The sequence below is a fragment of the Zonotrichia albicollis genome, chromosome 20, assembly GCF_047830755.1.
Source record: "Zonotrichia albicollis isolate bZonAlb1 chromosome 20, bZonAlb1.hap1, whole genome shotgun sequence".
NCBI lineage: Eukaryota > Metazoa > Chordata > Aves > Passeriformes > Passerellidae > Zonotrichia > Zonotrichia albicollis.
In genome coordinates, this window is record NC_133838.1 from 5,526,077 (window position 1) to 5,546,596 (window position 20,520).

Below are 20,520 nucleotides of genomic sequence, written 5' to 3' on the forward strand. Positions count from 1 at the left end.
TTTTCCTCCAGAAATAGGGCTGGAGAGGATGTCAACAAACAAGGGGCCTTTCATCTCTGCTGGCACTGCCGGCAGGGACACCAGGGCTGCCAGTGCTCTGTGCCTGATCCTGTGCACTCGGCTGGGAAACGGACAGAGATTTTCCTTCTTTTCCGTCCTTCCAGGGTTTTCTCCTTTCTGCTCACTCTGAGTTAGACCCTGCACCTCCCCTCGCTGGGGGTTGGTGACTTTGCTGGGTGTCTCTGGGGCTCAGGTGCCACTGCCGCTCCCACACAGCCGTGTCCGGCTTTCCCTGTCACCATGCTGCGGAGCCAAGCATCCTGTCCCTGTCCCTCAAGGACATCCAGGGGGGTTTCAGGGTCCGAGGACACCCTGCACGGGGCAGGAGGCTCTGTCCCCAGTGTCCAGTTCATAGGGTCTTGTCTCTGCCCCACAGCCTCGGGCACAGCCCAGGGGTGATGGGGGCACTCGAGGGCTGGGGGAACCCACCCCAGAGTGGGTGTCACCATCACCTCCCAGGTCCCAGCCTCCTCCCAGCACCTGTCCCGCAACTGGAAACCCTGCAGGATCCACTCCCAGCTCAACTGGGACCCCTGAGGACACCCCCTGCATTTGGGGAGTCGTGGGGACCCTTGTGGAGGCAGGCCCCCCAAGCTGGGGACTATCCCTGCATCCCTGCACACCCCGAAAACCAGGGACCCCCCAGCCCCAGAGCCTGGCAGCCCCCTGCCCGCAGGGAACCCCTCTTTCCCCGCTCCACTGCAACAGGAGACACCGCAGCAGCTCTGCAGGACCTCCCTGCAGCCGGGGCCCCCCGTGCTTTCTCCGCACCCTTGCGGGTCCTCCCGTGCCCCGTCCCTCACGCAAGAGGCGCTCCCGGGCAGCCCCAGCCGCTCTCCCCCGGCACCGGAGACCTCCCCTCCCTTCAGCGTGCACCTTCCTCAGCCCGTAATTCCCGGGACCCCCACTCCCCGCCTTTGCCGGGACCTCCTCTCCCTCTGTCCCGGTACCGGATATTCCCCTCCTCCCACCCCCCGGTACAGGAGGCCCCCCCGCCCCTTACCCACGCACCGCCCCCCCCTCCCCTTAACTCCCGGGACCGCCCCTCTCCCCGCACCCCCCAGTACGAGAGAACCTCCTCCCTTAACCGAGCGCCGCCCGGGGCCCGCAGCTCCCGGGACCCCTCCCCGGCTCTCCTCTCCCCCGGTACCAGGGAACCCCCCCCAGGCGCCCCCGTAGCTCCCGGGACCGCCCCCGCCGCTACTCCCAAACTTCCCCCGCAGCGGCACCGCTCGTGTCCGCCAGGGGGCGCCGCCGCCCCGCCCGCCGTTGCCGTTCCCGGTACCGGCGCCCCCCCTCCCGCGCCCCCCCGCGGGCGGCGGTGACGTCACGGCGGGCGCGAGCCGCCGCCGCTGGTATTTGAGGCGCGGGGCGGGCACGGGGGCCCCGCTGCGCCCCCGCCGCGCCGGAACCGCGGGCGCGCAGCGGCGGCGGCGGCCACGGCCCCGCCGCCCCCCCTCGGTCCCGGCACCGGCCGCACCATGCGGAGCGCCCGGGCGCTGCTGCTCGCCCTCGCCCTGCGGGTCTACGCGCTGGACACCGAGACGCCCGCCGGTAGGAACGGAGCGCGGCGTGTGCGCCGGGGAGAGGGGTCCTGCTCGCTCGGTGCGGTTCCGGGGCTCCACCGACCCCGGTGCGCGGGGGGTCCCGCCCGGCCCGTCGCCACCTGTTCCCAGCGGAGGGTGTCCGAACCGCCTCGGGACCCCTGTCCTCCGTGAAACCACCAGAACCCCGCTTCCGTCCCCTCCGGGCACCGGTGTGGGGGCTCCTCTCGCCTGCGACCCCCCCCCCCGCCGCCACCGGGGGAAGTTTTCCCTGCCGGGAGTGCGGCGGCCGGGGGGTCTCGGCGGCGCCCCCCAGCCCCAGGATGCTCCGCCGAGCGCAGCCCCACGGTTCCCGCTCGCTGCCGGTACCGGGGCCGCCGTCCAACCCCCGCCTCCCGCCGCACCCCGGCAGGGAAAACTTCCCCCGGTGGCGGCGGGGGGAGCGCGGCGAGAGGAGCCCCCCGGCCGGTGCCCGGCGGGATCCCGGTGCTTTCACTGGCGGCTCCGGCGGGAAGCTGGGGACCCTCCGTAGGAACAGGTGGCGGCTCCGATCGCAACCTCCCAGCTCTCGTTTTGCTGGGGGAGTACCGGGGCAGTTGTACGGAGATACGATCGATCGATTAATTTGATTAATTTACGTATTTTTAATTTTCCCTTCCTCCCCCGATCTACCCGTGCTGAGCCCTGCGCCCCCCGGGACCCCCGGGCAGGGGCTCGGGGAGAGCTGGTGCGGCGTGCGGGACGATGCCGACTGGCTCCCAGTCCCTTCGGGAGGCTGGAAATGGGGTTGGACGCTGCGGAGAATGGGAATTTGGGGCTCCCGAGGTGCTACCGGGGGCTGCCAGCGTTTTTTTGGGGAAACGGAGCCCCGGGAGTTGGTGCCTGACTCCAAGGGTTCCCTGGTGCTATTGCTCCCAGCTCCTGGGTGATGCTGATCACATTAAATACACATTAAAGTGTATTTTTGCCTAGTTCTTTGGTTTTTTACCTTTAAATCCATGCTGTTCACCTGCACACAGTCCCTGTGGTGGTGCATTGATTTTGTTTTTTTGGGTAGTGGCATTTCTCCAAAGATTATAAATAGTGACACCCATCAGCAGAAAACAAGCGGCGGCTGACCCGTGCATGGGGGGTGGGGGGATGCGAAGCCGTTCAGGGTCCCCCGGCTCCTGCAGGGTGGGGGAGATGGGGAGGGAACGGGTTTGTATTTTGGGGGGAGAGGCTGTGTGCTGCTGCTCTGAGCTTCGGGGCCGAGCAGGGGGCAAAGGGGAAACTGAGGCATGGAGCTGATGGGGGCTGGTGGAGTAAGGGGCCTCTGCCCGCCCTGGTTTCAGAGGGGGATTTGGGGTTTGCTGCTCCCCAGCCCTGGTGCGTGGTGCTGTGCTGGCTCTCGGGGCTGAGCTGCTGGAGAGGCAGTGCTGGGGAAGCACCGGGGGCTGGGGTGGCTTTGTGGGGAGGGTCCCCTCCCAGGCAAACCCTTTTCCCTCGGTGGGGTCCCTTCCCTGCAGGACGGCACTGGCGAAGGGCAGGATCGAGCCTGCTCCTGGAGTAAATCAGGAGTGCGTTTGCTCCATTTCCCTGGCAGATGCAGAGCAGGCTCAGCTCCGCAGTGGAGCTGAAGGGACTGGATCCAGCTGGAGGTGAGGGGTCTGCTGCCAGCCCCCTGCTCCACTGCAGCCTGCTTTTCACCTGGATCTGCTGTTTGATCCTGCTGATGTGGCTTGGCCGGCTGTGGGGAGGGTGCCCAGCTCATCCCTGGGGCTGCACGGTCGGCAAGGGCTAGGAAAAATATATTGAAGCCATTTGCACGTGCTCTGGGCCTCTGGGGAGGACACACTGCTTGTCTCGGTGGATATTTTCAGAAGATGGGGTTTTTTTAGCTGTGCCTTTGTGAAGAAGGGGCGTAGGTGCTCCCTTCTACAGGTGGGGGAAGTGAGGCACAGGGAGGAAGCAGGATGCCCTGGTTACAGCCCACCACGGCCTTAGGGCGTTCTTTGCTCCTTCCTGCAGCCCTCCAACTTCTTGTAGTTCATGAAGGTTTCACAGTGACTGAGCTGTCATTGCCGGCCCGTTGTGCTTGTCACGGAGGGGACTTGGGTGAGGTTGGGAGGCACTGGCTGACCCCCCAAACTGAGGGATGCCGGGGCTCGTGTGGTGTCGGCAGGCTGGGATGGGGACCTGTGCTTGGCACCAGCCTTTGGCAGCCCCGTCTCTCCTCCCTGGGCACTTTGCGGCAGGAGCCTTTCCCTGCTGGAAGCCCGTGGCCAGGAGCCGCCGGGGGCAGGAGGTTGTGCAGGCTCCGGTATTTTCCTCCGCTTCTTGCCTTCCCTGCCAGCAAAGGTGGATGTGGCACTTGGGGACGTGCTGCGGGCATGGCTGGGCATTCCCAATCCAAATGATTCCATGGTAAGGTGCACCTCTGCTTCTGTGTGTTGCACCCCAAGAACTCAGCGGTGAGCTGCTCAGGGGTCCCAGCCCGCGCTCCGGGGCTGTTTTCGGCGATGGGGACACGGCCGTGCTGCTGCGTGGCACTCCTGCCGGAATTATGCGGAAGCTGTTTGCGCTCGGCTCCGACTTCGTTTGCGGCAATTAAGCAAATAAAATATTTGGGTTTGCAGCTTCCACTTGGGAGGTTGGGACTGCCAGGGAGCGCTGGACTGGCGTTGGTGGCGGCTCCGGAGGCTCTCAGGCTGCTGGGGGAGGTGGCTGCCGGCTGGGGCCAGGCGGGGGACGGGGCCCCAGCGTCCCTGTCCCCGCGCGGAGGTGGCACGGGTGGCGCTGACCCGGCAGGGGGTGGCACGGGTGACACGGGTGACCTGAGCCCGGCGCGGCGGGGCCGGCCCGCTCGGGTCAATGGGAGCCGCCGAGCAGACGCCGCTCCCGGGGCGGGGATTGGGGTCGGCGGCGGGGCAGCCCCCGCCCGTTAACGGTCACGGGGGAGGGGATGAGCGGGGGATGCTCGGGGAAGGGGGGTCAGGAGCAGAGATGTCCCCGGCTGCTGCTGGGGGACAGGGTCAGTGCTCAGGTGCCTGATGCCGCTCTTCCAGCGCTTTTCCCGGTGTTTGTTTCCCTCCGCTTGGCTGGCTGCGTGCTCTCCGATGCCAAGGCATTTTTGTTCTCCCCAGCCCGCCTTCACCAAGTGCATAATATGTGCGAGAACCTTACATTTTCCTTGTCAGCTTGTTTCTGGCTTCGTGGGGTTTTTTTGTTTGGGGTTTTTTTTTTTTCCTCTTGCCTGTTCTGTCGTGCCAGGGAAGAAGCTCTTTATCTTGTTTGCTCCTACGTGTGTTTTTAATGCCCTGAGAATGCCATGCCCTTTCCCAGAGCACCCAGACAGTGCAAACACCCTTGAGGCTTCTGTGTCGAGATGCTCCGGAAAATCCTGTTGACATGCCCGAGTGTGCCCAGGGCAGAGGTTTCTGGCTCCTGAGCCCTCGGCTCTCCAGTGTGTGCAGAGGGACACTGGAGTGTGGTGGATTTTTACCGTCCATGAGGCAGAAGCAGAATTTAGGGAGGCTCAGAGTGATGCTGATGCTCCTGGATGGACCTGTCCCTCTGGCTTTGGATCTGCAGCTCCATGGTACAGCCTGGCAATGTCTGGGTTTTTTCCTTCCCCATCGAGACTTGCAGTTGCATTTGTTTCATTTTTACCGTCTTCTTGTTCTAGAGCTCCTGTTTCCTGTTTTTCCTCTGGGTGCCTGGACCTGCCCTGGCCCCGGGAACAGGGATGCTGGTGAATCACCTCCTGGCCCGAAATGCACATTTCCCCCTTTGTTATCCAAACTAAGACAAACCAGCCCTATTCCATCTTCCTTGGGAGCTTTCCCAGAATAAAGTCTATTGGGATCAGGGCTCTGGGGGAGGAGGGACACCCCCTGGGAAACCAAGGCAGGTGTTTGTTGGTGGCTTTAACCCTGTCCTGGCTGTGACCAACTCCTTGCTGCCTGTTGATGTTGGTATTCCCTTGACTGCACCTGAGATGAACTTTTCCATCACTTCATCACCCAGTCCTTGCTCTGCAGAGAGGCTGGGAGCTCTGAGCATCCCAAAATGCCCCATAAGAATCTTCTCCTGGCTGCAGTCCCTCTGCAGGGCTTTGCTGCTTTGCTTTGGGCAGTCATGTGAGGGTTAAGCACAGGGAGCTGGAGGCAGAGGATGGCAAATTCCTGCTGCATCTCTGGGAGCTGGGAGGTAGCACAGGCTCTAGAAAGAGAGAGCCTTATCACCATGGCCCTACCATCTGCCTGCTTAAACCTCCATAAATAAGCTTTTTAATAATCTATTATTAACATGCACTATAATTGTCTTATTAGACATGTCTGCAAACCTTTGGTTACTGCGTGATTAAATGTCAAGATTCCCAAACCTCTTCTCCCCCATGGCAGCTTGGGATTTGCTTTGCAGCATTCCTTTGATCCTGCTCTCTCATTCCAGCCTGGAGATCCCTCCTTGTACTTGGTGAAACTGAGACTTTCCCCTCTGGACAAGAAGGATTCCCAACAGTTAATCCCCTGAAGCTAATCGCTTCCTCGTTGGCAGCCTCAAAATAAATAGGTCCTGGAGATGGAGCTTTTCCTTTCCACTGCAGGTGGCCTGGAGGAGCTGCTGCTGCTTTTCCCCCTTTGTGCTGGGGTGGCTGTGGGTGGGTGATGGTGGGGAGGGGGTGCCAGCCTGTGTCTGCCTGCCTGGAGTGCTCCTGGGGATCTGCTCCTGTTTGCGGGTGAAGGGCGGCTCTGGGGAGTGCCTGTGGAGCTGGCAGCTGTCACCGGGACTTTCCTGGGTGTTCCTGGCCCTGGGAGCGGCAGGCTCTGCACCCTCTGCCTGGATCAAAAGCCAAAGTCCAGCTCTTCCAGCTGCTGGAAGGCAAAGGCAGAGGAGCCCTTGCCTGTGGAGCAGCCCTTTGCCCCTCCCTGCTGCCAGCGCTGGGGCTCAAATGTCACTTGCCCTTTGCAGCTGTTATTTTATGTCTTTTTTTTAAACATCAAAAGTGTTGTTCCTGCTTGCTGGATGGTTGCTGGCTGCAGCTCATTCCCAGCTGCTTGTGTGCTGTTCCAAGTCCTGCCTGGGTGTCGCAGCCCAGCTCTGCAGCTCCTGCCTGGGCACTGCTGGGGGAGCATGCTTACTATGTGTTTAAGGGGCCCAGGCTTTGCACCCCAATTTCTCCCACCTGGAGAGGGAATCCAAGTGTGGATTGTGGCGAGCCAGCCTGGGGCTGGCCCTGTTTCCTGTCTCTGGATGCCTCTGCCAGACCCCAAATCGGGGTGCTGGGTCTATGCTGGCTGCAGGAGCAGACAGCAGAACTGCCCTGTGCCATGGGGTGCTGAGGGCTGCAGGGGCTGTTTCTGGGGGTGCTGATGGCTCCCACAGGAGCTGGGCTGCAGTGGGAATGCCGGGAATGCAATGCTCCTGCAGTTTGGGGCCCAGTGGGGTCTCTGTGAGTCACCTTGACTCCGTGTGACAGATTCACAGCTGGAAGAAGCCTCTTGACTGGCTTTGGCCATAAATTTATTTCCTGACCTTCCTGCCTCCCAAAGTGCTGAAGATGTTGCGGAGCAGGAGGGGGACCAGGGAGGGTGCTTGGCCCCCTTTTGGCACTGGCTGACCCCAGTGTCCTGCAGCAGGGCTGGTGGGGGACTCTGGGCAGCCCTGTTGCTGAAGGCAGGGCAGGGATGTGCCTCCCCTGTTACCCGGGGGCCCTGGCTGGGGCTGGGAGAGCCCCTGTCCCTGACAGGGATGCAGTGGAGCAGAGCGTTGCACTGCAGCTGGGGAGTGGGAGTATGCTGCAGCTGGAGCAACTTCCTGAATATTTTTGTCGTACACAATTTTTTAATGCCTTTTTTTAAAATTGGGCTTGAAAAATCCTGTCAAATCACCCATGATAGGGTGGCTGTGCTGGCACAGCCCCCCCAGCTCCCTGCAGCCATCCTGGACTGCCAGAGGGTCCATCCCTGCTCATTTCAGGGCTGTCCTGGTGCTGGGGAGCCCTAAATTGACCAATAACTGCTTTGGCTCCCTGGACTCTCCATGTGGATCCAACCTTTCCTGACATCGTTAAGTTAATCAGGATTGTGGCTGGGATGGAGAGGCAGGAGATGCTGTGAGGATGAGGGACAGGGACATCAATGACCTGATGAGTCTTAACGAGGCCACTGTCCCCACGGCCCTGCTCAGGACGCAAGCCCTGGTGAGCCCTGGGCGTTGGAGCTGTGTGCTGCTTTGTGCTGGAGGCCTTCAGCCTGATTAGCCCAGCTGGCCAAGCCAAGGAGCCCGTGTGGCTGCGGCCCCTCAGCTGGGGGGCACACCAGCTGGGGCAGCTCCCCAGAGCAGGATGTCACCAGGGGCGAGGGGTGGCCAGTCCAGAAGAGGAGATGCATCACTCACCGTGGCCCAGCTGCTCCCCCAGAGCGTGAGGCTTGACTTTGGGGTGCTGCCCGAGGGATCTTGCTGCTGTCCTGACAGGAGGTGTGGGAATGGCTTTTCTCCTGAGGGGATGGAACATTGTGGCCACTTGCTTAGGGAGAGGGATGGGCTACAGCAAACTGCATTCCTTGGCTTGGATGGATTTGGAGGTGTCTATGGAGCTTCTGTGGTTTTGGGGGTGCTCTGTAGGGCTCCTCAGGGTGCAGCCCCTCTCTGTCCTGTGCTGTGTGACCCTGGAGCCTTGGGTTCCTCCAACAGCTGTGATGGGAACAGCAGCAATTTTCAGGGCTGGTCAGGAAGTCCAGGCAGATCCATGCAAGGATGTGTCTCCTTCAAAGTCCTTCCCTGCTGCTGGCAGCCCCACACACCCTTGGGTGCCAGGTCCTCATTCCCTGCCAGCACATCCTGCCTGTTAGCAGAGGTATGCTGACACCCTGGGTAATTATATAATAAATGCTCTTTCCTTAATTACCTGGTGCTTCAATGTGGTTTGTTGAATTAGCACAGGTGGGTGATCCTGGGCACCCCTGGCACCTCAAAGTCCTCACTGGGACATCTGGTTCTGTGGTTATGGTGTCAATGGGGCACCTGCCTCTTCCCCCTGTGGAGGTGGGTGCTGGAGCTTTCCAGGGTATTTTTGGGGAAGGAGCAGCTTGGGAGTGACTTTGGAAGCCTCTCAATGCCAGGGCAGCCTCTGAGCTCTTCCTGTGGTGCAGGTTCAGCCGCTGCTCTTCTGGGGCTCTTCCCAAGGACTCTCTTATTTTTGTTATTATTTCTTCTTATTTTTACTGTCTTTTCATCTGTCTGCTGAGTGATAATATCCCATTGATTTTCTGCAGCCAGCAACCAACCTGCTTTCTCTGGATTATAACAATATTAAACTAAAGCGCTGCATCTCCTCATTGGGTTATTTTTCTTTATAGCAGCTGAACTTTTTATTTAGTCTCTCACCCAAGCTCCTGTCTGGGGACCTGCTGGCTCTGAATGACATTTCTCTGTCTGAGAGGCTGTGTCCTGCCTTCCTTGCCATGGGATGGTGGCTGGTTGGGGATGGGAGGTGGGCTCTGTCTGGGGCAGGATGTGGGAGTGCTGGGTATTGGGGTTTCATGGTTCTCCCATGGGGTTGCAGGGTGTTGTGTGCACTTCTGAAACTGCAGGGACTCTCCAGTTATTCCTGCACACCTAGTGCAATCCCAGAGTTTTTGCTGGAATGAGTTGAGGGCTCTCCAGGTCAGCATAGGTGGATGCCCAAGCCAGCACTGACGGGGGTGGCTGAGCCAAATTCATGGACTGAAGGGTGCCTGGCATGGTCCAGCGTGTCCCCAGAGCTGTGACAGACCTGCTGGGCACACGGCTCCCTGTGATTGCTCCCACGAGGGCTCCTGCCTTTAACCTGCATGCCACAGCAGAGGTTCAGCCCAGTCCTGCCGCTGTGGATGGCTGTGCCCATGTCACACGGTGTCACCTTCCAGCCCTGCCTCAGCCAGCCCACCCTGCTGCTCCTGGCTCTGAACAAGGAAGGAGGAGGAGGATGGTGGCCTGGATTTTGCATGGTACTGAGCCTTATTTCTCTTCTCCCCACATTTATCCCACCTAGGGCTGGCTGGGATGCTGTGGCCCTGTCCCGTCCCTGCTGGGGCCGAGGGCTCCCCGGCTCCGTTCCCTGCCCTGCAATGCCATCAGTGACCCTTGGAGCTGCCTCCAAGGCCCTCCCAGCGCTGGCACAGGCTCCATCCCCGGAGCTCCTGCATCCATCACTGCAGAGATGCGGGACCTGCTGTGGGAGGGGAGGCTGAGGGGTGCCCCCTTCTTATCCCCTGCAGAATGGGGTTGGTTTGGGAAACTTGCTCTTTCCCATGATTTCTGCAGCTGATGTTGGAGTCCCCCAGGGCTTTGGTATGGTACTGATGTGACCTAGGGCAGCTGCTTTTCCAGCCTGAATTCCTGCCGTGGGAGCATCTCTGTGTCCTCAGGTGTCCCCTGAAAGCAGCGTGTGCCCCTTGGGGCTCATGGGCCTGGTCTCTCTGGGTCCCTGGCATGAGGAGTGGATGGTCCTCAGCAGACACCTGGGGGACCTGATAGTAATAAAGGAGCGAGGGGGAGAAATGAGCATTATTTCCCCTGCCTTTTCTAGTTTATTTTAACTTGTTCCCATTTTTTTCCCTGAGGTGTCACACAGCTCTGCCGCCCGTGAGCTGTAATTGCACCGGGTGTGATCAATAATGGCAGGATGGAGGTTTCCAAAGGTTTCCTGCCTTGTTTTTTTCCCATGCAGTCCACCAGGCAGCACTGATGATGTTAATTAAGTGATGGTTCATTATTAAAGCACTTGTGCAGTGGGTTAGTGGCCTCCTGGCTGTTCAGCTCGAGGATGTTTTTGTGCTGCAGGACCTCTCTTGAGCAGGGTTCAAGTGACAGAGTGATGCTGATCCTTCCTTGGGAACAGCACTCGCTCTGGACATGGAGGTGAAGCCTCCTGGGCTGTGTCCCCCAGCATCACCAGAGCAGCCAGGGAGGGGCACTCCGGGGAGATTCCGGGTGCTGCCTGCAGCAGGGTGGTGCAGCACCCCGGCCCCAGGAGTGCTGATCTCTCTGCAGCTAAGGGCATATGGAGCTGCAGTTGGCAGCTGGGTTTGCCCCAAGGAATGATTCTGGCAAGATTAATTATTCCCCCTTTGCTTTTGAATGCATTTTCACCATGCAGTGATGTATGGCACACTTGGTCCTTGCCCAAGCACAAGCCATCCCTGTGGCATTGCAAAGCCTTTGGAGTTGTATTTTCCCAGTTGTATTTGCTTTAAAATGCCTGTAATGAATCCAGATTTGCCAATTCTCCCCATCCCTGGGGTTCCTTGGAGGCTGCTGGGACTGAGTACTCGCTGTGGGAAGTTTGACAACTCCTTGGGGACCTGCAGGTAAAAGCCATAAAGAGTCTTTACCAGTCAAGAATTAAAAAAAAAAGGAAAAAAGGAGATTTGTCTTCTGTAGTTGCTGGCAGATGGATATTGTTCTCTAGTCCTGTGTGTTCCAAACACTGAGGTTATCAGGCATAAGTGACTTATTATGCAAATCCTCTGTCTTAATATCTGGCTGCTCTCTCCCTGGAATTGCATTGGCCAAACCCCACACGTTCCTGGAGCTGCTAATGTTTACACATTAGCTTCTCTGGCTAATATACAAGGCTTCAAGTTGCAAATTGATGTTTCTTACAGCTGAGCAAATTATTTTTCTATTAAATACAATATTTAAAATGATTTGGAGAACCAAAACAAACTACTGGTGAGAATTCTAATGGAGCTGCTTTCCATATTCTTCCAATCAGCTTTTATCAGGGCTGAGAAATCAGTGATATTTCTCCTAAAAGTGTCTCTTGGCAGAAGTGGGGAGCAGAGGAGCAGGGACGGGGTTTGTCATCATCTCCGGGGTGTGATGCACAGAAATACTTTTAATGTTGTGCCAGTGCCCCAGGCCCTCTGCATGCGCCAAGTGCAGCTACAGAGGGATTCAGCTCCCCTCTGCTTGGGCTGGAAGAGGTTTTCCCAGTGAAATCCTGGGGTGTTTGGGCTTGGCCATGGAGCTGTTGGTGTACAGTGTGGCAGGGCTCCCCATCAGTATGAGATGTTGGGGTGCTGGCACACAGGACCTCCCCCTGTCTGGATTTTCCCACTGAGCTGGATTCCTCAGTGCCAAAGAGCCCCTGTAACATCCCACCCCTGGGAATCGGAGCCCCCTGCCGATGGAAATGGTCCTGGATCCCTTACCCTCGCTTGGGAGCTGTGGGGTGCTGTGTACAGGATCCCACTGGCTGAGAAGTGCATCTGATTTTAGATGAGGTGCAGAGTGTGCTCCCTGTGCCCCGTGTGTGCCGGCACCCGCAGGGAAGCAGCTCCTGGCATTTCCTTCCCGGGGCACGTTCCCGTGGGAGTGTGCCAAGGAAAGCACCTTAAATAGCAGCTGGGAGCTGGGAGGTGGAAGGCTGGCTCTGCTCGGAGTGCTGGGAGGAATGGCACCGTGGTGGGATCTGCTGGAGCTGTGGTTCTGTATCACACCCAGCTCCCTGGGCTTGCTGCCATCCCTGGGGTGATCCCGGGCTGCCAGTCCTCTGGGACTGCACCACATCCCCTCTGTGCCTCGGTTTCCCCATTTACAGCAGCTCATTGACCATGTATCCTGGGTGAAGAGCTTCATCCTTTGGTGCAGGCAAAGAGCATCTTCCTCACGTGTGTTTAAGAGGAGAGGTCTTGGGCATGATAATTTGGGGGTGTGCAACTGCAAAGCCTCCAGCTCCATCCCTTCTCCTGGCAGGCAATGAAAACTTTGGATTTGATGGCAGGAGAGCTCTGTTCATCCCCTGCCACATCTTGCTAGGTCAGATGATGGTTTCACTCTGCAGGGTGTTTGCACTTGACTGCCAGGGCAGCATGTCATGTGTCCTGTGCGTACCTGAATCGTCCCCGTTTCCTGCTGGGAATTACTTGGGGTGGAGGACTGGAGCTGCTGGATAAGGCCAGGGATAAAAAAAATTATAATTATTTTGACTCTGAAATATGACCAGCATTATTTCCCCTGGCTGGTGCCTATGCCATGGGGTGCTGTGGCTTGTGCTCCCAAGATGCTGCACCCCAGAGATGCTGATCCATGGAGCTGATCCAGTCCTGGCTAAGCCAGGGTAGGAGCAAAATGGGCTTTTTCCCATCAGGACTGGGTGTCCTGGGTGGCTGCACTGTATTTTACTTGCTAAAGTTTTGGTATGAGCCCATTTTTCACAAAGCCTGTCCCTCTTTTGGGACATTATTGGTGTTTTGTTCCCATCAGATGATACCCTAGAGGGTCTTGGGTGGGGGAGAGCACAATCCTGCTGTTCCGGATGGTGCCGGGCTCTGATCCCAATCCTGCCATCCTGGATGGTGCTGAGCTGTGATCCCAATCCCGGATGGTGCCGGGCTGTGATCCCAATCCTGCCATCCCGGATGGTGCCAGGCTGTGATCCCAATCCCGGATGGTGCTGGGCTGCACTTAGGCAGAGGAGCCTTTTCAAGGCTGCTCAGTAAAAGGCAGGAGAAGACACGGATTGTGTCCCATGGTGCAGGAGGTTAAACAGGAAGGGTTTAAGTGTGTAATTAACTTGGAAGCGAGAGCAGTGCAGACTCTGTGGATGAAAGAGCACGGGGTGGGCTGTAGGCAGGCGGCCACGTTCCTCGGTGGCCACGGAGAATTAATTAGATGCTGTCCTTTGTACTTGGCTGTTTGGTCTTTCTTTTCCTCCCTTTTCTTTGTGAATCACTAGTCCCTCCCCTCCCCAGATTTCCTCCTCTTCATCCCTGTAGAGGGAGATGCTGGGTGGCAGTGGTTCCCAAGGGATGCTGAGTGGCAGTGGTGTCCTTCTCCCTGCTGAATCCATTAAGCCATCTCCTTTTCTTTCTTTTTAAGAATTTTTAGTCTATCTGGTGTTTAACCCTCATGTTGGTTCCCATGCCTCTGCTCTCTCAGTGAGCCCTGGTGCTGTAGTGGTACCTAAGGGGATGCTGAGCCTATTACCAGACTTCTTGACAAACCCCTCCAGACACCTTTTTTTGCTTTCTTTCAAGCGATTTTGCTTCATCTGGTGTTTAACCTCTACACTGTGCCTGTCCCTCTGCTCCCTTCCACCTGGGCATGTGGTGGATCCATGGAGGTGGCAGCAGTACCTGGAGGAGGCTGAGCAGCACTGGTCCCCATCTCCATAGCAAATCTCTCAAACCACCTCTTATCTCTTTTTTAAAAATAATTCTGGTCCATCTGGTGTTAAGCCCCTGTGTTGGTGCTCATCCATTTCTGCCCTCTGCCCAGGAAGGTGTGATGCTCTGGGGTGTTTAGTGGGGCCTGTCTCATCCTTGGCACAGGCAGCCTCGTGTGCATGGGGCAGGCTGTGTGTTGGGGGTGATTTAGGCAGCTCTGGGGTGTTCAGGCTGTGTCTGGGACACGTCCCACCCTCGGTGGCAGACCCAGCTCCCTGCAGTATTTTTAGCTGCTGTTGCATTGGGATCGCACCTCCCGCGCTCGCTGCCTTCACCTCGGCGCCCGGAGCTGCTGTCACCCTGGCCTGGGGCCAGCTCAGGGGGCTCCTTGCTTCCTTTTTAGGATGTATCCATACCTGGAGCAGTCTCACCCGGCTCCCACAGTCCTTGTCCTGCTGCCCTTGGGATGGAATAACCCTCCCACTGCTGCTGGTGGATATTTTGGGTTGCAGCTTCCCTGCCCTCCTTGCAAACGTTGTGATGGAACATTAATTTTTTGCAGGTTGCTCTGAGTTTCCCCTCTCTGACTTTCCACAGTTGCTGGAGCACCTCTAGTCACCCCTTGTGGAGTTGGGCTGTTGGCATTTAATTGCTCAGGTGTTAATTTTTATGCCCTTAATCTTGTGATGAGGAGGGAGAGTCTGCTGGAGGTCGAGCTTCCCCCAGCCCTGTCCTTGGCTGGGGAGAGATGTTGCCAGAAGCATCCCCTAACTCATGGAAACCAAGGTTCTGTGAAGCCCCTTTGGCTTTTTTCCCTGTGTGTACAAATCATGGACAAATTAGTCAGGGAAATGGAGTGGCCAGTGGAACTGCCTTTGTTTTGTGCTGTGGATGGGAGGGAAGGCTCGTGCCGGGAAAAGCCTTGGCAGTAAACCTGTCTGAGGAGGGAGATGGATCAGCTTGGCCAGCACATATCTGCTCTGTAATTGCATTTTAAACTTCTGCAGCCTGGACATCATCTCGTGGGTGGCTGAGGATGCAGGTGTGGGGTGATGGAACTGTGGGTTGGTGGCAGTGGCTGTGCTGGAGATGACAGCAGGATTTGGCTGGGGGGCTGCAGTCCACGAGGAGGAGTAGGGTACATATCTCATTATGTTTTCAGAGGCTGGGAATAGTTTATTGGGGGTGAAGGAATCACTTTTCCTTGGGAAATGGGGCTCTGCCAGACTGAAACGTTGTTTGACTCTGCTCTGGTTTATCAGGCCAAAAAAAATCCCCCAAGAACAAATTTCTGCCTCCCAGAATATCCTGCTCAGTAGATCTTGGAAAGAAACACTTGGGCCTTTTTTTCTTTTAAATCACTTGGCACTTAGTCTCTGACAGTGTTTTATTTTGAAATTTATTTTATTTCCCTTCCTTCCTGGAAAATTTTGACAGATTTGTGCTTTTCCTCCTGTTAGAAAGTGCAGCCAAGTTCCAGACTCTAGAATCCAACACGTCTCGTGGCGAGAGCTGAGGAGCAGGGGCTGCGGTGCGGGGGCACATCCGCACGTGGGCTGGGCAGACGCTCCATTTCGGGAAGGGCTTTAAGAAAGCTGTGATGTCTCAGTGCCTCCAGACATATGAATAGGAGAGAATTTGCTTACAGGTTTTTAAAAAGAAGTTTCTTAAGGCTCTGAGAGGAAAAAACAGTTGGTGACGGAGCTGGAATGTGCCCTCATGCTTTAAAAAATGAGTGCAAAGGGGCGAAAAAAGCCACAAATGCCTCTTGTATATAAAAGAGCTGGGAATTGAAATTTCCTGAGCATCTTATGGGCTTTTTTCCCAGTGTTTGGACTCGTGTTTGACTAAATGTTGCATCCAAGCATCCCTGAGCACAGGGAGGCACAACCCGTGCCAGCAGCAAGGCCATTAACTGCCAAATCCCCAGGTGGCGGGAGGGGGGGATTACTGATGTAATTTGGGATAAAATAGGAAGAAAACAGCAGAAATAATCCCTTGGCCCAGGTCTGTTTTCCTGCTGGTGCATTGGGGGATGTTTGCTGTTGTTCATTCCGCTTGCTCAGGGCTCCCGGGGCCCCTGGTGAGGCCGGCCCCGTTAATTAGCGCTGTGCCCCGGTCCCTTAATCGTGGCTTTAATGGGACAATGGGGCAGTGTGAGCCACAGCCCCCGGTGGCCCCACGGCAAAGCCGACCTGAGCTCCAGGGTTGGCTGGATGGGGGATGATGGGAGGGCTGGATGGGGGAGCTGGAATGTGGGATCGCGGGAGGGGCTGGATGTGGGACAGGGGGCTCTCTCTCTGTCACCTCCCGTGGGAACAAGTGGCCTTGTGGCATTTGCTGCTCTTCTCCGTGCTCAGCTGAGCGTGCTGTGCACCAAGGAGGTGCTGTGTAAACACCCTCAGACCCCCAAGACATAAATCTGTAATAAAATATGGCTGCAAAAAGGGCTCAGCAGTGCCAAGGGGGGCTCAGGGCTGCATTTGGGGTTGGGGGTCCTGGCTCAGAACTGCCACACTCACATCAGGCCACGGAGAGACCCCCCGGGGGCCCAAGCCACAGGTGGAGAGTTGGGGTCAAAGCACAAATTTTGTGTGGCCACCACAGCCAAATGATATTTCTTGGGGGAAACCTCTTGTGCTACCAAGCCCTGAGAAGCCGAGCTGGGAGCTGCATCCTGCTCCTGCTGTGAGAGCCTCCCTGGGACATGCTGACCTGTGTCACTGGTGAGGCTGCACAGGAGCTGGGGGGGCCTGGTGGCACCCAGGGGCAGAGCCCTGCTCGCAGTGCCCTTGGGGAGTGCCTGCAGTCCCCTCCTGGTGGGGCATTCCAGAGGCATCAGCCCCTCCTGGTGAGGCATCACCCTGTCCTGGTGGGGCATCACCCTATCCTGGTGGGGCATCACCCTATCCTGGTGGGGCATCACCCTGTCCTGATGGGGCATTCCAGGGGCACAGCCCTGTCCTGGTGGAGCATCACCCTGTCCTGGTGGGGTGTTCCAGGGGCATCACCCTGTCCTGGTGGGGCATCACCCTGTCCTGGTGGGGCATTCCAGGGGCATCACCCCCTCCTGCTGGGATTCTGGGGAGAGAGCAGCCGCTCTGGGAGCTCAGGGGCTGACGGGTCTGTCCCCACAGCTGGCTGCACCTTCGAGGAGGACAGTGAGCCCAACCAGTGTGAGTACAGCCAGGGCGAGGACGATGACTTCGACTGGGAGCTCCTGCGCAGTTACCTGATGCCTCACCTGGTGCCTGAGCTGCCTCACGGTGAGTGCCAGGGTCCCCCTGGGCCCTCTGTCCCTACCCTCCCTTTGTGTCCTGTCCCCCAGGGCTGGACTGTGTGATTCCTCCTGGTTTAATTCCTCCTGGTTTGCAGTGTTTCAGACTTCGCTTTGGCCTGCTTATGTGGGGAAAAAACCTGTTTCTGGCATTTTCAAGTGTGGGGAAGGGCTTGTTAGTTGGAGGCATCTCCAAAGTCTTGGGAATGGTAAGGAAGAAAATTAAAATGGACTTAAAAAAAAATCTCATTGGTTTAGAACTGTTCTGTGTTATTTTCTGGGTCCATGTCCTCTCTGCTGGCCAGGCAGGGGGAGCAGACCCCGCCAGGCAGCTGTGAGGAGCTCCCCTCTCCAGGAGGATGGTGTGGGTGCATCTGGGGACTCTGCTCGCTCCCTGCTCTGGACTCTCTCCTGCTGTGACCCCCCCTGAGTTGTCTCTGAGCCCATTTGCTCAGTGAGGTTCACTGGACTTGGGATGCTCCTTGTTTTTGGGACTGCTGGCTCCTGCCTGATCCTGAATGGCCAGTCCTGTGCTGGGGATGGGCAGAAAAAGAGGAGAGCTTGTTTGGAGCTCAACAGTAAAAATCACCTTTTCTGTTTATTAGAATGTCACCTACTTTATAGGAAACTCTACTGTTCCATCAACCTGCCTCCAGCTGTTTGTCTTGGGCTTTGTTCATGCCAGGGGTTAATTTGGCTTTTCCCCCTCCACTAACTCTGCTCTGCCATTACCTTTTCCCATCACCTTCTCCTTCCATCCTGTCCCTCCTGGCATGTCCTGGGTACAGGGCAAGGGCAGGGATCTGCTGGCACATCCCTGATCCTCCCTGGATGATTTTTCCAAGTAATTGCTTTAAACTGAGCTACCCTAATTGGTGTGTGTCCAGGGGGTTTCCTGGGGAAAGCAGAGCTGGGGCTTGAGGTGGCTCATGATGGAGTATCTGAAACTTGTAATTAGTTGAGTTTTCTGCTCAGTATTCAGCTGTAATTTAAAATCTGCCATGAACTGCCTGAGTTGAAAGCCTGGGGGCTTGCAGGGGGCTGGAAGGTTGGGTGGAATGGGGCTTCTCTCCCTGCTTGAGGAAAAAACTGTGGCTCAGCAGGAGATGGGGCCTTAAAGGAACACAAAGAGTTTAAGGAATAAACTCCAGGATTGATGGGGAAGTGGGTGTGACATCTCGGGTTGGAGGATGTGAGCATTGCAGTGTCACCCCAGGAAGAGGATTCCTGTCCCTGGAGCTCCCCTCAGACCAGGTAATGCTGTTTCCTCATGATCATGGGGCACCAGGGGGGTGCAGGGACCCCGTTTTTGGGTGGTTTTACCCTGTTTTGGGTGGGGAGCTGTGCATGAGGCTCTTGCAGCCCCCTCACCCCCTTGGTCCTTGCAGCAGCTCAGGGGATCAGAAGGATTTCACAGTGCCAGGGCCTCTCCAGGGAGCACTTTCCAAAGGAGTCTCGTGGTCTCAGATTAAAATGAGTTTTTATTGGAGATCAGCCAGTTTCAAGGAGTGTAGGATTTATTGGAGTGGGTGCTGGCTGCTGGCCACCTGCTGCTACCTTGCCATCCTACTCTCTTCTTGCTTTCTTGTTTGGTTTAGGATTTTCCCCCCCCTTCTCTTGACTTGTCTCTCTTTCACCTAAATATGATGGATGGGTCTCTCCCATGTTGCAATCGTGATTTTTTTTTTTGTCTCTTTATTGTTCCCTTTTTGAAGGAGCAGCTGCAGGAAGCTGGGTAAGGCAGGTGTGAGCTTGTAATCCCAGACTGGTTTGAGGTGGAAGGGACCTTAAAACTCATCCAGTTCTACCCCCTGCCATGGGCAGGGACACCTTCCCCTGCCCCAGGGTGCTCCAAGCTCCAACCAGCCTGGCCTTGGGCACTGCCAGGGCTCCAGGGGCAGCCACAGCTGCTCTGGCAATTCCAGCCCAGGCCTTGCCCACCCTGCCAGGGAACAATTCCCAATTGCCAAGATCCCATCCAGCCCTGCCCTCTGGCACTGGGAGCCATTCCCTGGCTCCTGTCCCTCCATCCTTGTCCCCAGTCCCTCTGCAGCTCTCCTCTTTTGGTACTGAAAGAGGCTCTAAGGTCCCTCACTCAAAATATTAAACCAACATATTTGTGGGTGTTTTTTTCCCCTCAATTGTGCTTTTTCCTAGATTTTCCTTCCAAATTCACTGACGTGAGGACACCCTTTGTGCATAGGAGCTTCTCAGTGCATGGAACTGCTGTGTCCCTGCACAACCCAATCCCTGTGCTGGGGGGACTGAGTTGTTGTCCCCACCCTGAAGAGCTCTGATTTCTCCCCATCCAAGGAGCTGCTCCTTCAGCTCTCAGCTCCAGCACTGCTTCCCAATCAGCTCTGGCTGCAATCCATAAAACCCTTGAACAAGGAAGCCTGATGGTTTGCTCCCCTGGGGATAGCTGCAGTTTGTCCAAGGACCCTGTGGTGGTGGGAGGTCAGCCCTTGGTGCTGGGGCTGCTGTGGCAGACGCTCAGCACAGAATGGGGAGTGAGGGGTTCCCTGGTTCCCGTGCTGGCTGTGACACAGAGCAGGATCCGGCTCACGTCAGCTTTGTGTTCCAGCGGGAATTCCTGGAGGCAGATGCTGCAGAGCTCAGACCTGCTCCCCTGGCACCTCTTGTCTGGCACTGCCGCCCTCTCCCTGTCATCCTGCCTGCCTTTCCTGCCTTCTAATAGCTCTTGGAAGTTGTTTTTTTTTTTTTAAATTTATTTTTATCTCTCAGTGATTTTGTAGGAGGAAAAACGTATTGAGACAGGGAAGTGGGGGCAATGAGTTCTTCCCTCTGCTTCTTTCAGGGCTGTTTGGGTTTTTCCTGGAGGGATGCAGTGGCAGGCAGAACCCTTGGGATGGGCAGCATGATGGGAAGAGCTGCCCCTTCCCACGGGCAATCAGGGCTTCAGCTGGCCCTGGGCACTGCCAGGGATCCAGGGGCAGCCATGGCTGCTCTGGGCACCTGTGCCAGAGCCTGTCCACCCTCACAGGGAACAATCCCTTCCCAATATCCCATCCAACCCTGCCCTCTGGCAGTTTGAAGTACCTCTGCTTTTCTTATGTTTATAAAAGAAACCCAACCTACACCCTGGGCTTCAGGCTAATGTCAGATATTTACAGCAGAGGAGGATAAAATTAGCACAAAAGCGAGTGGTTGGAACCTGCTTTTTCCAATGCTGCAACACCAGGAAGAAAATTAGGAGGGGAAAATAGTGTGTGTGGGAAGCCCTGCCTGATGAGGGATGCTCAGGTGCATCACTGCTCCCAGGTGACCTTATGGGCATTCTCTGTCTTTTAAAATAACTCATCAGTGGTTTAATTTTAGTCTTGGCCTCTTTATTTTGGTCCTACGGCTTTTTGTTTGTAAAGGGAGGGCAGAGGAAGGGTCTGTGTTTGTTAACAAGAGCCCATTCATTAATGAGGTGGCTTTTGGGAGATGTCCCCTGGCATGGGGTGGGTCAATGGTCTCTCTCCACTCTGCTGTCGCC

The 20,520-nt window shown here is 56.7% G+C and overlaps 1 protein-coding gene across 6 annotated transcripts in view; it reads left to right on the top strand.

The window, feature by feature from the left end:
* Nucleotides 1–1,373: 1,373 nt before the first annotated feature.
* PTPRU (protein tyrosine phosphatase receptor type U) overlaps nucleotides 1,374–20,520 on the top strand; it is a 56,968-nt gene continuing 37,821 nt past the window's right edge. For 3 of the 6 annotated variants that reach the window (XM_074555900.1, XM_074555902.1, XM_074555903.1), the window contains exons 1-2: nucleotides 1,376–1,614; nucleotides 16,879–17,007. In XM_074555900.1, the coding sequence (XP_074412001.1) occupies nucleotides 1,542–1,614; nucleotides 16,879–17,007 (202 nt within the window). In that variant the 5' untranslated portion in view covers nucleotides 1,376–1,541. Of the gene's footprint in view, nucleotides 1,615–16,878; nucleotides 17,008–20,520 lie in introns of all 6 variants that reach the window. The other 3 variants (XM_074555898.1, XM_074555904.1, XM_074555899.1) reach the window with 2 other exon arrangements.